Genomic DNA, 18,824 nt, shown 5'->3' on the forward strand with positions numbered 1-18,824 from the left:
TCATTCCCATAATACTGTGTAGCAAGTTGCTACTTTGTGTTTTGTTTTATTGTTTTAATTAGGCTACTTTCATTTTTAGAACGCCCCCTTATCTTTCGTTTCTTTCCCTGCGCCAATCAGAGGATGATTCCCCTTTCCTGGATCATGTAAAAGACTGGTTTTAAAGACAAGGGGGAGCGGAATAGGAAGCAGGATGTAAGGGAACGGGAGGCTCTCGTGACGGCGGTGGTATGGCTGGTCGGCAGCCTGTGCTATGGCGGTGTGTTTACAATGATTATGTGTGTGGTGTCCGAGTAGCGGCAGTAACATTGAAGTATGAGACGTGAGTAAGCCAATTTGATTATGATCTTCTAGTCAGCTACAACCTTCGTTGGTTGTTGTGAAATCCTTAAAGGGAATGACTAGTTTAGAACTTATTGTTTCAAAGCAGCAAGTTTGTTTACATTATGTGGCCGGCCACTCTTGGACCACCACACGCTTGATCGTGTCCTGACAGGCTGCCATTCCCCAGAGTAGTTTGTGTTTTAAGCTTCCGTTCGTTCAGATATCCCCCTGGTTGTTTTATTTGTTTTTTATGTACTGTATTGTTTTATGACTGTTTTAATTAATTACCTGTAATGATTAAACTCCAGTTCGCAATATCATTCTTTGATGAATGATCTGCATTGTCAACGATAACCTATTTGTTTTGTGTGTTTAAACAAATGGAATAGTTCATTATAATAGCAATGTGTTGCACTTTGCATGTTTGTTTTTATTGGTTTGTATATGCGTGATTAAAAGATGTGTTTGGTGTATTTGATTTATTTATTAGTATTTATTAGCATTTTTGTTCTGCACAGTTAATTTTGTTGCTGCTATATGTGTTTGTTTTTTTTAACACTTGCGTCAGTTCTGCACGGTTATATACTGTTGATGGTAGTAATTGTTTGTTAATGTGCATATCTATGGTCCGAGTCAGTGTCTTCTCCAAATAAAACCTGGAATAATTTTTAATCGTTGTAGTTTGTGTGCTCCTTCTGATTTATATCCCAGTTCCACACCCTATAAAAGAACCTACTTAAGAGACGTGTTTTAAACTCGCGTTTGTTTTGATTGTGAGGGTGGAATTCCCTCGGTGGCGTAGTCAGGCTGTACTTGTTGTGTATTCCGTGGCGCTTGCCCCGCTGGGTCTCGGGGGGCAGGTGCTACAACTGTCTCTATGGCTACCAATACCACCCATTTACTTTTAACCTTCACTGTGTCTTAGAATGGATGCTTCTGCAATTGATTCTCTTGTGTTTGTGTTCTACCCAGAGGTGTCATTTCCTGTCCAGTCTGTGTTGTGCTGAGGGGTTGATGGACACTACTGCTAGTCATGGACCCCATTACCAGAATAAAGAAGTGTTTGTGAAGGTGGAAGAGAAGCTGGGATTGAACCCTCGAGTCATGAGAAATGCTTGTCAGTGCTGTAGTGGACGAGGACCCTGTCTGTACACATACTTGTGCTGACTTACCTCCTCTTACCACCGGTGATACACGGGAAACCTGCAAATGAATAACACTGTTTCAGCTTGTTTATGTACTGTAAGTGTACAGACATGCTAAATATCATGGGATTATTAGCTGTGCATATACAATTAGAAAATGTTTATTTTTAAAATGCATTATCTTTAAAAACAGGCTTCTCAAAATATGATGGTAGTTATTTTTCACTAAAGGATGAAGGAAGAAGCCAGAATATGTGCTGTGACAGGACAAGTGAAACATGTAATAAAACACTGGAGTCTCACCTCTGATCTTGTGATAGAGGAGAAGCAGAGTGAACACAATGAGAAGAATCACAAAGAAGCCGACACTGAAGCCAGCAGCAGCAGCAGCGCTGTGCCAGGACGCTGGGGGAGGAAGGTACAGGATCAGTGTGTGCTAGTGAGCTCCATACACCTTGACTGACAGGGCTGATTCAGCACAATGGGACTGGAACTGTTATGTACATGAGTTACTCCTGATCATGCTGCTTCAAGAGCTGCAATGAAGAAGCAGCCACTCTGCCACTCTGAGGACTGGGGTTGGTTTGATAAACCTCACCCATTCACAATAAGACACAGCTGGGTTTAATAGAATGTTACAGAACCAAAGAATGCCATGGCTGATGCAATGCAGGGTGATTCCACAGCTCCTAAAATCCAACTGTATCTTATCCAGACAGGCAGCAGGTTGATCAAATCAATGCTTTAGTTTCTTGTAAGTTTAATATTAACCAGGCAGCCCCTGCACACACACACTACAACACTGAATAGAATAACAGATCAGAAACACTCACAGTTCACTATTTTATATATTGTGACAGCTGGTAATTAATGGCAGTGCAGTTCTATGCTCTCTGTCAGTGCTATCCCTGTATATAGATTGTGTTCTTACTTTCCACTTCAATGTGTAGCTCCTGGCTGCTCTTCTTCACTCCCTGTGACTCCACAGCACACGTGTAGCTCCCAGTGTGGCTCTTCTCAGTGCTGGCTATGCTGTACAGTGCAGAGTCAGTGCTGTTAGTCACAGGCTCCCCGTCTCTCACAATGGTGTAGTGGAGTTGAGGGCGGGGGGTTTTGTTCACTGCTGCCTCACAGGTCAGGTTAAGAGCCTCTCCCTCCTTCACTGTGGCTCCTGGAGATGCTGTCAGAGTCACCCTGGAGAACAGAGCTACGAAAAGATGACATGAAGACAGGTTAGTGATTGTGAAGCTGTCTGACCAAGATATTCAAATCAATCAGAACCAGCGTCTTCCATAGAGTGGGATTCCCCAGAGCCCCCTGCTCCTTAGAGAGACAGAGGCAGTGCTGGAGTATAGAGGCTCCTTAGAGAGACAGAGGCAGCGCTGGAGTATAGAGGCTCCTTAGAGAGACAGAGGCAGTGCTGGAGTACAGAGGCTCCTTAGAGAGACAGAGGCAGTGCTGGAGTATAGAGGCTCCTTAGAGAGACAGAGGCGGTGCTGGAGTATAGAGGCTCCTTAGAGAGACAGAGGCAGTGCTGGAGTACAGAGGCTCCTTAGAGAGACAGAGGCAGTGCTGGAGTATAGAGGCTCCTTAGAGAGACAGAGGCAGTGCTGGAGTATAGAGGCTATGAAGCATAATGAGTCGAGTTTCACTTACAACAGTCTTAGTCATGAGTTTAAGTCCCACTCTCATAATTCAATAAATTTTTTTTTTCTTGGTATTGAAAAATGAGCAATGAGATTATTATTTTTAAAATGGACATTTACTGTAACTAGATATGCTTTGTCATAGTGTTCTATATTTTAGCTATTGCGTGGTAGAGTAGGTGAGAAACTTCAACCTTAATAGACAGAGAGGCATAGAGAGGAATAGAATTAGAAATTGAGAATTAGAGGAATGCTGGAGGATTGAGGCTCCCAATCACCTCTAGCAGAACCAAACAGCACCCCCTACTGCTGAGGGCAAAGCTTTAGTAAAAAGGAAGGAGATTCTGTATTACTCACCAGTTACATTTACCCAGATGGGATGGCTGTATTGTGAGTAAGACGTGTTCCTGCCCCGTCCAGCTCGACACCAGTACTCTCCACTGTGGGACAGAGCAGCAGCACTGATTGTGTATCCAGCTCCAGTTCCACTGCTGCTGTAAGTTTGGTTCACTGGAGCTCCCTGCCTGTCTTTGTACCAGAGATATCTCCAGCCTCCAGAGCCCCCCTCAACCACACAGCTCAGGGTGACCGTGTCTCCTTAAAATATCTCTCCTGCAGGCTCCCGGGTCAGGACAGGCTCCGGAGTGTCCGCTGAAATAGAGGAGACAACAGCATTAGGTGCTTTACCCACTGGACTCTGTACATGTGCTTTTAAAACCACTTGTTAGGATGTAGTTACTTTACATGTGCATGTGTATCCCAGAGGGACATGAATACCTTCCCAGCGTGTGCTTGTGAAAGGATAGAGGCAGACAGAGAGGGAGCACTCAGTGTCACTGATGAGAAGGCAGGAACAGTTCAGTGTAGATTGAGGAATCCTCTCAGTGTGTGAAGGTGACAGAAATGGAATGGAGGGGCAGACAGCACTGACACCGATGAGAAGGAAAGAAGGGTGGAGGAGCAGAGTAAATAGAGGAACTCTCTCAGTGTGTTTGTGTTACAAATGCAGGGAGAAAGAGAGGGGGCAGGGCAGACAGCTCACAGGTACGAAGGCAGTCGGGAGACAGAGAGCCCCGTCTGGAGTCTACAATAGAGGAGAGGATCAGAATGTTAGAATTCAGAGTGTTTGAAATGACTTACCTGATACTCTCAGTGTAAGAGCATCGCTTGTTTTAGAGTACGATGGGTTACCTCTCCTTTCACCTTTACAGGTATATTCCCCACTGTGGTCTCTAGTAGCAGAGCTAATTGTATATCTGTCACCATCTATACTGCTGTAGTAATCCTGGGTTACTGGACCATTCCTCCCAGCTTTGTACCATGTGAATCTCCAGTCAGTGTAACCCCCCTGAACCTGACATCTCAGTGTGACTCTCTCTGATTCGTATATCTGTGTCCATGCAGGCTCCTGGGTCAGAACAGCCTGGGGTCGTTCTGTAGAGACAGAAGATGAGAGAGGATCAGACAGCACTCAGCACTCCTCTCACTCTCCTGTTTTTATCATGTATTGTTCCACAAGGAAATCAGTATGGTAAGAATCTATCTATATTCCCACAATGTGATAATCTCTACAGCAATGCTAGATTGTGTCAATAGCAAGTTTAATGATAATTGGATTAGTGGTTATTCAGATATGAGACCCCACGCGGTACCCCAGTGCGGCCTTGTACCCCAGTCCTACATAACTGGTGCAAACACAAGGAGCTTTGTACACAGGCAGATTCTCACAGCTAAAACATGCATGTAATACAACTGAACAGACACGTGAATAGAACATAGAGAAAGCAAAGAGCAGAAGAAAAGATAAAGACACACAGGCTTAGCAGCATGGCTTGTATTCAGGTTATTATCTTCACTGTCAGTGAAGCATCATTTTCATGTATATTTAAATATCAGACTTTAGTATGAATTTATTATAATGCTGTTTTATACAAGCTAGAGTAATACAGCTTGTATTGCATTATTCACAGCTCTTCTACATGTAATACAATCAGTTTATTTTAATTTAGTGTGAACTGATTACTGTATTTTGACAATGGATTTGGAGGAAACTGTCAGCGACACAGAATCCAAGTTTCAACGTCTCTATTTATTAGCAGAGACAAGTGACTGCAGCACGACTGCCTTCTTATTCTTAAAGCAGATTAACTTAAAAACGTTATTTACAGTTTTCTAAAAACTTAAGGAAGTGAAGAAATCTTTTGTTGTACAAACTCTAGCTGTATAATAATCATTTACAACAGCATTGGAAACTTGTGTAATGTCATGTGAGCTCTATACATGAACAGAATAACATCCATCTCAGTGTTAAATTACACTTTATAAACAGAATAACATCCATCTCAGTGTTAAATTACACTTTATAAACAGAATAACATGCATCTCAGTGTTAAATTACACTTTATAAACAGAATAACATGCATCTCAGTGTTAAATTACACTTTATAAACAGAATAACATCCATCTCAGTGTTAAATTACACTTTATAAACAGAATAACATCCATCTCAGTGTTAAATTACACTTTATAAACAGAATAACATGCATCTCAGTGTTAAATTACACTTTATAAACAGAATAACATGCATCTCAGTGTTAAATTACACTTTATAAACAGAATAACATCCATCTCAGTGTTAAATTACACTTTATAAACAGAATAACATGCATCTCAGTGTTAAATTACACTTTATAAACAGAATAACATGCATCTCAGTGTTAAATTACACTTTATAAACAGAATAACATCCATCTCAGTGTTAAATTACACTTTATAAACAGAATAACATCCATCTCAGTGTTAAATTACACTTTATAAACAGAATAACATGCATCTCAGAGTTAAATTACATTTTATAAACAGAATAACATCCATCTCAGTGTTAAATTACACTTTATAAACAGAATAACATCCATCTCAGTGTTAAATTACACTTTATAAACAGAATAACATCCATCTCAGTGTTAAATTACACTTTATAAACAGAATAACATCCATCTCAGTGTTAAATTACACTTTATAAACAGAATAACATCCATCTCAGTGTTAAATTACACTTTATAAACAGAATAACATGCATCTCAGTGTTAAATTACATTTTATAAACAGAATAACATCCATCTCAGTGTTAAATTACACTTTATAAACAGAATGACATGCATCTCAGTGTTAAATTACACTTTATAAACAGAATAACATCCATCTCAGTGTTAAATTACACTTTATAAACAGAATAACATCCATCTCAGTGTTAAATTACACTTTATAAACAGAATAACATGCATCTCAGTGTTAAATTACATTTTATAAACAGAATAACATGCATCTCAGTGTTAAATTACACTTTATAAACAGAATAACATCCATCTCAGTGTTAAATTACACTTTATAAACAGAATAACATCCATCTCAGTGTTAAATTACACTTTATAAACAGAATAACATCCATCTCAGTGTTAAATTACACTTTATAAACAGAATAACATCCATCTCAGTGTTAAATTACACTTTATAAACAGAATAACATCCATCTCAGTGTTAAATTACACTTTATAAACAGAATAACATGCATCTCAGTGTTAAATTACACTTTATAAACAGAATAACATGCATCTCAGTGTTAAATTACACTTTATAAACAGAATAACATCCATCTCAGTGTTAAATTACACTTTATAAACAGCATGACATGCATCTCAGTGTTAAATTACACTTTATAAATGGATTTCTGCTGTATGTATTTGGACCCTGTGCCACAGAAAGAAACATAAATAAAACAAATTTGCCATTTTAATACAGACAGACAGACACCCATTTGGAGAAAATAGGGCTTGAGCATAACTCATGACAACTGTGACAGGCAGAGGCCCTGCACACTCGGGAAGGCGGGTTCAAGGGGTTCAATCATAACTCATGACAACTGTGACAGGCAGAGGCCCTGCACACTCGGGAAGGCGGGTTCAAGGGGTTCAATCATAACTCATGACAACTGTGACAGGCAGAGGCCCTGCACACTGGGGAAGGCGGGTTCAAGGGGTTCAATCATAACTCATGACAACTGTGACAGGCAGAGGCCCTGCACACTGGGGAAGGTGGGTTCAAGGGGTTCAATCATAACTCATGACAACTGTGACAGGCAGAGGCCCTGCACACTGGGGAAGGTGGGTTCAAGGGGTTCAATCATAACTCATGACAACTATGACAGGCAGAGGCCCTGCACACTGGGGAAGGTGGGTTCAAGGGGTTCAATCATAACTCATGACAACTGTGACAGGCAGAGGCCCTGCACACTGGGGAAGGTGGGTTCAAGGGGTTCAATCATAACTCATGACAACTGTGACAGGCAGAGGCCCTGCACACTGGGGAAGGTGGGTTCAAGGGGTTCAATCATAACTCATGACAACTGTGACAGGCAGAGGCCCTGCACACTGGGGAAGGCGGGTTCAAGGGGTTCACTGTTTTATTAATGTAATTAGGGACACCTGTCTGCAGGTAAGGCAGGTGTATATAAGCAGGTGAAATGGTGGGTCTCTTGTCTGTGTGAAGGCTAAGGCCTGGGGAGAGAGACCTGTGTGGGAACCTGAAGAGAAGGCACTGTGTTTAATGTTTGTAAAGTACAGGTGTTTTGTTGCTGATAAACCGCTTAGCCGTCCAGTTGAGTAGTTAGGACTTGCAAAGTTTAATAAGCACTTTGGTGTGGCCTCTTTCTGCTTTATTACAGCTTCTACACTACTCAGAGTATGAGAGTTACTCAGACCAGGAAAAGCTTTCATATCAGAAAACTTTGCTAGGACCCGTTACTTCAGCACCTGAATTGAGTTGAGAACATTAACACAGCTGGAATAGACTCCAGTGTGAATGTATCTGTGAGACATTACAGACAGAGAAGGGGGTGAGGACTCTCTCTGTTAGAATGAACCTACCTCTCACTGACACCCGCACCTCTGCAGAGTCACATTAACACAGCTGGAATAGACTCCAGTGTGAATGTATCTGTGAGACATTACAGACAGAGAAGGGGGTGAGGACTCTCTCTGTTAGAATGAACCTACCTCTCACTGACACCCGCACCTCTGCAGAGTCACATTAACACAGCTGGAATAGACTCCAGTGTGAATGTATCTGTGAGACATTACAGACAGAGAAGGGGGTGAGGACTCTCTCTGTTAGAATGAACCTACCTCTCACTGACACCCGCACCTCTGCAGAGTCACTAGAGTAAGAGGAGCCTCTCATCCTCCTCCATGCTCTGCACTTGTAGGACCCCTCGTCACTCTTTGAAACACGAGCCACACTCAGCTCTGTGTCAGCCTGGGACTGTAACTCTTTATTATCTTTATAAAAGACAACCTTGGTAATATGAGAATTATAGCGTACATGACACCTCAGAGTCAGAGTGTCTCCCTCAAACACAGGCAGAGGGGGAGTCTGCAGGAACACCCATTGATCTGAAAAGACAGAAAGAGTTCAGATCAGCAGGGCTGAGAGACGTGTCAGGATTGAGGAGTCTGCAGGATCACCCATTGCAGGCTCTACTTGTGATACAGTAGGAATAGCAGCAGTGTGATCCATTGCAGGCTCTACTTGTGATACAGTAGGAACAGCAGCAGTGTGACCCATTGCAGGCTCTACTTGTGATACAGTAGGAATAGCAGCAGTGTGACCCATTGCAGACTCTACTTGTGTGTTTTGAGTGAAAGGCATTAATGAGGAATCTCTCTCAGTATGATTATGACCTTGAAAATAGAAAGTGGTCTGTGTTTAAATTTCCAATCGAGCAGCAATTAGTCCAAGTTACTGTAGCAGGATTAGTCCTGTTAAACTGTTTTTTATTTTTATTTTTTATGAATCAGGTCACATGTTTAAGATAAGTGGGAGGATTATTGTTCTTAAAGTCATCCAGATATTCTGTCTGGTCAGCAGTCAGCCAAAGTAATATCCTCATTCAAAAGCTTTCCAGCAATACCACACATAGCCTCTAGGTGGAGGACAGTATGGCTTTTTTTTAACTAAGTTATAGTGGACAGAAGAAAAGGAAAGCTGATTTCAGAAATGTGTTTTATTTTACAGATGATCAGGAAACAGGATGAGAATCTTTACTCTTCACTTTGTGACTGCATTGCCACAGCCTATTTTCAGCACACACACCTAACATGAAAAGTGTCATTTCTCAAACTAGCTTCATGCTTTTCCCCCATGAATTGTAAATCCCTTTTTTTAAACTGTGTTCACATTGTAAACTGTTCTCTTACCTTTATACTGTCTGGAGCAGCTCACTACAGTCAGCACTGAAAAACACAAGAGAGACAGTCAGGGACTAGACCCTTATAAAAGCACCACAGTCATGTTGCTGTTTCCAATGCTTTTACCATTGTTATACCGTGCTCATCAGTTATAGGTGCTGCCATACATACATGTAACATGTGCTAACACAGGGAGAAGTAAGAGACAGCGCCATCTAGTGATCGGACACTTTTGATCAGGTTTCCTTCTCTTGTTTTGTTAGTAACACACTGCTGTGCACTACTTGCTGCTGGTGTATATAATAATATAAAGACACTCTAATCTAGCCTATATTAAATATGTATATGACAGGCAGCTCCTGAACTCATAGTCAAAGCACCTTAACACAGACTTACCAAATAATAAACACAAGATTTGAGTCATTTCAATAAGAACCCTGTGAATGATTGTAAAGGTGAGGGAAGAGTAAAAACAAAGCAAGACAATGTCACATCATAATAATCCTTCATTAACTTGGACACACGCACGGGGTTTAGGAAACTGACTGATCTGTAGCTGTAGTTCAGTATTCATACTGATTCCAGTGTTCATAGTGAAGAGATGAAAGCAGACTTGAGTTGTGAATTCAATTCAATAATGGGTGTGATAAGTGTAACAGGAAGAAGGCTGGGCACACACTGCTGACCACACACAGCGCAGGTGAGCATCTTAACCCCTATGCAAAAGAGCCAGGCTCCTCTGCATGTGTGCTTATAGAGCTTTTAACCTCATCTCACCAGCAGGGGTCAGCATCCACAATGGCAGTGCATCACACAACACAGCCCGTTACACTGGCAGCACAATTATCTATTAGTCTATTAATTGTGATCCATCAGGGTGAAATGATTCTGTTATTTTGCAATAGAGGTGTGTGTCGAGTGGTACATGACTAAAAGCAAAACATGAGCTCTATTTTCATAAAAACAACTGTAACCAAATTATATTGAGAGGAACGGTAATTCCTTGTACAAGTTAGAAAAACGTGTTTGAAACTACCGAGAGTCTCTATACAGTTCAAAGAGTTTAGCTGTTTTCACCAGGTTGCAGCGGCAAAACTAAATCACTTAGAATTACCATCTGTACCAGTATCAAAAGTCTGAAACTTTCTTACCTCAAATGTGAAAAAACGTACATACCTCTTATACACAATGAGATATAAGTAGTCAAACTAAGGTAAAACTGTTATTCTCCTCCTTCTTCCTCCTCTTCCGTCTACTTTTTAAGGGTGTGTAGCGACTATTCAAACAGAAAAGCTAAATAACTGGATATCTACCAATCATGTGATGCCACATGTTGGTCAATGTCAAAACATACCAGGGTGTGCAAGCAGTTTGATATCCACACCATTTATATTAAACCATTTATTTATGTTTTAAAACAGCACATTTCGCAGGAGGAGGAGGGGGGGGGGGGGGGGGGAGAATACCGTGGTTTAAACTCGCAATATGATGTTCTTGAAGAGCACACAGCCTTAGCCCGCTGCACCACTACACAGTTGTTGAAATGCATTCTTTTTTTAAGCTTACATCCAAGCCTGACCAGCTTCGATTTCCTGTTTGAAAATTTGTAGTTTCCAGTTTGTTAGGGTAGATACCATAGAATGGAACTGCACACAAGAGTGGCATGTAGCTTCCTTGTCTAAATCTCTGAACTCTGATAAATTGTAGTTCCTCATTTAATTAAAAATAAATAAAGGAATAATTTATTTGGTAGAAATAAATAAATGATTTAAACAAATGCATAGAGGAATAAATACATTTAGAAATAAATATTTTTAAATAAATAAATGTAGAAATTAATACATGTTTATATTATAAATGTATAAATAAATTAATAAATAGCAAGCTAGAAAACTACATGTCATATTAATTGATTTGGCCGATGCGTTTATCCACAACAATTGACATTTATATACCTATATAAAAAGTAGAAGTTTCATATGTAAATTATATATATATATATATATATATATATATATATATATATAGTGCCTTGCAAAAGTATTCAGACCCCTGACCAATTCTCTCGTATTACTGAATTACAAATGGTACATTGAAATTTCGTTCTGTTTGATATTTTATTTTAAAACACTGAAACTCAAAATCAATTATTGTCAGGTGATATTGGTTTTATGTTGGGAAATATTTTTATTAAAAATAAAAAACTGAAATATCTTGCTTGCATAAGTATTAATATTTGGTAGAGCCACCTTTCGCTGCAATAACAGCTTTAAGTCTTTTGGGGTAAGTATGTAACAGCTTTGCACACAGTGTTGGAGTGATTTTGGCCCATTCTTCTTGGCAGATTTGCTCCAGGTTGTTCAGGTTGGTTGGACGACGCTTGTGGACCGCAATTTTCAAATAGTGCCACAGATTCTCAATGGGATTGAGATCAGGACTTTGACCTGGCCACTGTAGGACATTCACCTTTTTGTTCTTGAGCCACTCCAATGTTGCTTTGGCCTTGTGCTTGGGATCATTGTCCTGCTGAAAGGTGAATTTCCTCCCAAGCTTCAGTTTTTTAGAGGACTGAAGCAGGTTCTCTTGCAGTATTTCCCTGTATTTTGCTCCATCCATTCTTCCTTCAATTTTAACAAGATGCCCAGTCCCTGCTGATGAGAAGCATCCCCACAGCATGATGCTGCCACCACCATACTTCACTGTAGGGATGGTGTGTCTTGAGGCATGGGCAGTGTTAGGTTTGCGCCACACATAGCGCTTCAAGTTTTGACCAAAAAGCTCTATCTTGGTCTCATCTGACCACAAAAACTTTTCCCACATCGCAGCTGGGTCACTCTCATGCTTTCTGGCAAACTCCAGACGTGCTTTCAGATGGTACTTTTTGAGTAACGGCTTCTTTCCTGCCACCCTCCCATACAGGCCAGTGTTATGCAGAGCTCTTGATATGGTTGACTGGTGCACCATTACTCCACTCCCAGCCACTGAACTCTGTAGCTCCTTCAAAGTGATTGTTGGCCTCTCTGTGGCTTCTCTCACAAGTCTCCTTCTTGTTTGAGCACTGAGTTTTGAGGGACGGCCTTTTCTTGGCAGTGCCTGGGTGGTGTGATGCAGCTTCCACTTCCTGATTATTGATCCAACTGTGCTCACTGGGATATCCAAACACTTGGATATTATTTTGTACCCTTTCCCTAATCTATGCATTTGTATTACTTTATCTCTAACTTCTGTAGAATGCTCTTTGGTCTTCATTTTCCTTCAGATTCACAGCCTGACCAATGATCCTTCAACAGTGGGGGTTTTATCCAGAAAATGTGACAGCAACTTTAATGGTTCACAGGTGGAGGCCAATGGTAAGGTAATTGTGTCCTCGTTAGGGCAATTTCTTTCATCAGTGTAAACTGGGAGCTTCCACAGCACAGGGATTGAATACTTATGCAAGCAAGATATTTCAGTTTTTTATTTTTTCTTAAAAATATTTCCCAACATAAAACCAATGTCACAGTACAATAATTGATTTTGAGTTTCAGTGTTTTAAAATAAAATATCAAACAGAACGAAATTTCATTGTACCATTTGTAATTCAGTAATATGAGAGAATTGGTCAGGGGTCTGAATACTTTTGCAAGGCACTGTATATATATATATATTGTGAGATGGCAGGGGGGGGGGGTTAAAACCTCCCTGCAGAAAAAACATGTGCGGAAGGCACACTTTTGTTTTGTTTAATTGTTTAATTGTTTTGTTTAATTGTTTTATTGATTGATCATTACCTGCACCTGGCTACTATTGAAAATTGGAGCCAGGTGCAGGGTTTAAAAGGAGAGCAGTCAGCCCGCTCTGGGCGGCTGCTGAAGAGGGCAGAAGCCCGACTGTGCTGGTGTGGGTACAGCTGTAATTAAAAGAAAAAGGTAGTGTGAAGCCTTTTTTGTGTGTTTTGTTTTGTACAGGTAAACAGCTTAGCTGTCTTGTTTTAGTTTAGGTTCCTGTTCTGTTTAGTTATTGCTCAAAGAGAGCTAGGTGTTTGTTTTGTTGAATTTTGTTTTTGTGTTCATTAAAAATAGCGCAACCGCGCTTTCAAAAATCCATTTCTGTGTTGGGTCGTGTTTTTAAAGGGGCAACGAACGAAGTGAGTGTGATTTTATCACATATGGTGGCAGCGAGTGTGGGCGCCCCTGGAGACCCAAAAATGGATTTTAAAGATTTAATAGAGATGTTTAATAAGAACACTGCTGCTCAGAAGGAGCAGATAAGGAAGATGGAGAGGCAGAGACAGGAGCTGGGCGTGGCCCCGTTGATAATACAAGAGCGGGAGCCAACGGAACTGGAGCTGCTGCTACAAAAGTGGGAGCTGCTGTCCCGAGAGCCAGTGGGGGTGGAGCTGCCGTCCCGAGAGCCAGTGGGGGTGGAGCTGCCGTCCCGAGAGCCAGTGGGGGTGGAGCTGCCGTCCCGAGAGCCAGTGGGGGTGGAGCTGCCGTCCCGAGAGCCAGTGGGGGTGGAGCTGCCGTCCCGAGAGCCAGTGGGGGTGGAGCTGCCGTCCCGAGAGTCAGAGGGGGTGGAGCAGCCGTCCCAAGAGCCAGAGGGGGTGGAGCTGCTGTTACCAGAGCCCAGAGGGGAGGAGCCGCCTCTCCCAGAACCATCATCCATGCAATTGAGTCCGGCGTTGCCGAGGGAGGTCCCCAGTCCCGTCATCGTGGACACCTGGCCGGAATGCCCAGACCTCCCTGCGCTGGACCTTGCTCCCAGGTCGCAGCACTGCCAGGCACAGTCGCTTACCTGGTCCCTTACTCCACTCCCCCTGGAATCCCAGACGTCGCTGCGCAAGAGGCAGACGTCGCTACGCAAGGGGCAGAGGTCACTAGCGTTCCCCCTGCTGATTGCTCCGCTCCCCTTGCATCGTGCTGCGCTCCACCTGGAATTCCAGAGGTCGCTGCGCAGGTCCACAGGCGCACGCCTCTGCCTGTCAGTCCTGGCTCCCGGTCACCGGTCCGCGCTATGGTCACCCTGGACAAGCCGTCTGGGTCCCTCCTCGCCGGTCCTGGGTCCCTCCCTGGAAATGCCGGAGGGACCAACCCACCCTCAAGCCCGTCCGTGGAAGAGGGCGAAAATTGACATTTGTGGACTTGAGGGTGGGTGGTCTTTTAAGGGTGGAGGGAGGTGGCCGTTGTATGGCCGGTGTCTTGAAAAGACATGGGGGGGGGGGGGGTTAAAACCTCCCTGCAGAAAAAACATGTGCGGAAGGCACACTTTTGTTTTGTTTAATTGTTTAATTGTTTAATTGTTTTGTTTAATTGTTTTATTGATTGATCATTACCTGCACCTGGCTACTATTGAAAATTGGAGCCAGGTGCAGGGTTTAAAAGGAGAGCAGTCAGTCTGCTCTGGGCGGCTGCTGAAGAGGGCAGAAGCCTGACTGTGCTGGTGTGGGTACAGCTGTAATTAAAAGAAAAAGGTAGTGTGAAGCCTTTTTTGTGTGTTTTGTTTTGTACAGGTAAACAGCTTAGCTGTCCTGTTTTAGTTTAGGTTCCTGTTCTGTTTAGTTATTGCTCAAAGAGAGCTAGGTGTTTGTTTTGTTTAATTTTGTTTTTGTGTTCAATAAAAATAGCGCAACCGCGCTTTCAAAAATCCATTTCTGTGTTGGGTCGTGTTTTTAAAGGGGCAACGAACCGTGGTGAGTGTGATTCTTTCACAATATATTATATATATATATATATATATATATATATATATATTGCAAGCTGCCTAAAATTAATAGCACATCAAAGAAAGTCACCGAGGTTGAAACATTTAATGGTAGCTACTGAGTCAACATTTACATTGTAACGTTTAAAACAATCTTTTAAAATGTAACAGACAAGGGTCATTTAAATGTGTTGGTTTAAAAAAGTAACAAGCAGACAAAAGTGATTAAAACAAAACAAGTTTGAATGACAAATTCGGCAACATTGTCACACTCTAAATTATATATGACGCACACGCAAGCATGCTCACACACACGCGAGCACACAAACACACACTCACTCACACACACAGACAGACACACACACTCACACGCACACACACACACTCACACACACGCAGACACACTCACACAGACAGACACACACGCGCACACACACACACACGCACACAATCACACACACACACACACATGCTCACACACACACACACAAATGATCTGGCCCTTGAGCAGAAAACTAGTTATTTGTTGAAGCCCAGCATGGGCAGCAGTGTGGAGAAGTGGTTAGGGCTCTGGACTCTTGACCTGAGGGTTGTGGGTTTAATCCCAAGTGGGGGACACTGCTGTTGTACTAAAATAAATAATAATAATAATAATAATAATAATAATTGTTTAGCTTGTTGCAGTTTCAACACTTGTGGTTTGTCTTTGTTGATAAAAATAATCTATAACAAAAACATTGTCAATGTAAAAAAACAAGTTAGAAAAACGCAACAGCCGTTTAAAGGGGTGATATCAAACACAAAAGCCCAAGTTAGGAGAAGCAAGCAGGCCAATCTTGTCAAGCATCAAGCAAATAGGCACACTTGGAAAGGTGCCGGGGCCCAAGATTCACACAATTCTTGCTTCTAACTTGGCGCCTTTTTTTGATCGCTTCGCTCCACTTTATCGCACCACTTGAAATGCTCTTTGTATGACTTGAAGTGACTGAGACACACACACACACTGAGACACACACACACACACACTGAGACACACACACACTGAGATTGTGTGTGTTGTAGTGTGTGTGTTTCTCAGTGTATGTGTGTCTCGGTGTCAGTGTGTGTGTGTGTCTCAGTGTGTTTGTGTGTGTCTCAGTGTGTGTGTGTGTCTCAGTGTGTGTGTATGTGTCATTGTGTGTGTGTCTCAGTGTATGTCAGTTTTTGTGTGTGTGCCTCAGCGTGTGTGTGAATGTGTGTATATCTCAGTTAGCGTGTCTTAGTGTGTGTGTGTCAGTGTGTGTCTGTGTGTGTGTGTTTGTCTCAGTCACTTCAAGTCATACAAAGAGCATTTCAAGTGGAGCGAAGCGATCAAAAAAAGGCGCCAAGTTAGAAGCAAGAATTGTGTGAATCTTGGGCCCCAGCACCTTTCCAAGTGTGCCTATTTGCTTGATGCTTGACAAGATTGGCCTAATTGCTTCTCCTAACTTGTTCTTTTGTGTTTGATATCACCCCTTTAAACGGCTGATGCATTTTTCTAACTTGTTTGTTTTTTTTACATATTTTGTTATAGATCAATAAATACAGTAGAACATTTTCTAGAGTATCAGAAATTGTAACATGTCCATTTAATTTACAAGCATTTACACAGACCTGTGAAAAACAACAGATTAAAAGATAGCAGACCACAGGACTGGACCCACACTGCAGAGCTTCCTCCCTCCCACGCTGAGCATGTTTTTCCAACCACTGACCACATCCTCAGCTGCTACATCCTACAGCACGCTCTAACCCCATGGTATTTGAAACCGTTTAACCCCTCCTGCCCTGCACATGAAGAGTGGGTTTTGTGTGTATATATTGTAAATAATACTGTGTAAAATGTACATTTATTGTAATTAATTCATAAAGTAGCTGACACTACTTTTTTATGGTACATTTTCTCAGTCTTGGTGTAATAATATTATGCAATGCAATTAACTGTACAGTAAAATACATTTCAATGAGGAAAAAATATGTATAATAATTGAGTGCTAATACCCAAAATAAAAAAAATTGAAGGGGAAAAAAATGTCTGTCAGTCAGAAATGAGAAATACGCATCACAAGTTGCTGTGCCTTGCACCGATTTACCACCTTGCCAGAAGCTGCAACAGTTTATAAATTAGCAAGAAAAACAGCACATTTCATTTCACAGTGTTTCTGTCACACTCGACATTGTGAACAGGATAACTGCCTTGATGTTGTATCAATCTTCAACAAGCTTTTATTTTATTATTCAATCCTAGCTTCCTTTGTATGCTTTGGATTGCATTTCACTTTAGTCTTACTGTGTGATTATGAGGACCCTCTCTATATGCCTGCACGGGTTTTTATAAAAGGTAATGGCTTAGTATATTATAGCATGATCACAATGAATCACCAGTCCCCCTTATCCTCTCAGTCCTGAATGCTACAGTAGTGTGGTAGGGTGTGTGGGTGATTCACTGATACACTACAGGAATGGTTAGTATATTATAGCATGATCACAATGAATCACCAGTCCCCCTTATCCTCTCAGTCCTGAATGCTACAGTAGTGTGGTAGGGTGTGTGGGTGATTCACTGATACAGTACAGGAATAGTTAGTATATTATAGCAGGATCACAATGATCCTGCTATAATCCCCCTTCTATAAACCTCAGAATGATTTTAACAATATAATTCTAACTGATTTCTTATTGCATAAAAAACAGCTGCTATTATTATTATTATTATTATTATTATTATTATTATTATTATTATTATTAATATTAATTAGTCATTTAGCAGATGTCCAAAGCGAGTTACAGAGACTAGGGGGTGAACTCTGCATCAACAACTGCTGCTGCTGCTGCAGAGTCACTTAAAATATGACCCCGGTTTAACCTAAAACCATAATATATTTAAAAAAAACAAACTGCTGTGTACTTGTAAAATGAAATAAAAATATACACAGCAGTCTAGAACAGTTCCATGAATATCAAACAAGCAAAATCTTTTACTCTGTATAAATGTTCATGGAGGGTAAATGTTTGCAATCAATATTATAAAACTAATTTAGTCAGATTCTACATTCAGCTTTCAGAAAGCTATAACACAGGGGACCTGCAATCACTTGGTAATGACATTTAAAAAATACTTTGATTGTAGAAAACGGTCCTTTCCCTTCTGGGATCTAGCCATTGCAACTTTAAAGTTTTTATTTTACCACCTACAGCTCTGGCCAAAAGTTCTGCATCCCCCTATAGAATGAACTGATTCTGCTTCATAAAGTTAACTTAGCATATTAAATTACACACCACTTTGTATTATTACATATTCTTAACCAAAAACTGACACAAATTGAAAAATGTGACATTTGGAAATTTAACATGAAATACTACTCTACCTGTCTCCAGTTAACTTTTGCAATTTAATGTTGTAGTTTCTTTTATTACATGATGTTAAATAAAATATCTAAATTATGTTCATACAGGTTTTTTTAAAATTTTGTATTATGTCTCAATTCTAAAATTCTGGGTGATGCAAAACTTTTGTCCAGAGCTTTAGAACTGCTAATGTTCTTTTAACATCCCATTCCCAAAAACATGTTAAAGAAAGAACGAAAGAAAGAAATGCACACCCTGAATAAGTGAAGCATTAGTTTGCTTTAACACTTTCACAGGAAGTGTCAGTGAGCTGCTGTAGCTACAGTTCAGACCAGTTCAAAGGGCCTCAGCAGCATCAGCATACATTACTGTGAGAGGACTTTCTGTACCACTATTTACAAGTTTCCATGTTCCTATATTTG

The 18,824-nt window shown here is 41.1% G+C and overlaps 1 protein-coding gene across 1 annotated transcript in view; it reads right to left on the reverse strand.

The window, feature by feature from the left end:
- Positions 1-18,824, reverse strand: part of LOC131722725 (Fc receptor-like protein 2) — a 34,029-nt gene that overhangs the window by 4,507 nt on the left and 10,698 nt on the right. Inside the window, exons 4-7 of the mRNA XM_059015733.1 lie at positions 3,473-3,712; positions 2,401-2,676; positions 1,773-1,874; positions 1,497-1,527 (exon numbers count right to left, since the gene is read on the reverse strand). Of these exons, the coding sequence (XP_058871716.1) occupies positions 1,497-1,527; positions 1,773-1,874; positions 2,401-2,676; positions 3,473-3,712 (649 nt within the window). The remainder of the gene's footprint in view (positions 1-1,496; positions 1,528-1,772; positions 1,875-2,400; positions 2,677-3,472; positions 3,713-18,824) is intronic.

Source organism: Acipenser ruthenus, chromosome 51 (genome assembly GCF_902713425.1).
Source record: "Acipenser ruthenus chromosome 51, fAciRut3.2 maternal haplotype, whole genome shotgun sequence".
NCBI lineage: Eukaryota > Metazoa > Chordata > Actinopteri > Acipenseriformes > Acipenseridae > Acipenser > Acipenser ruthenus.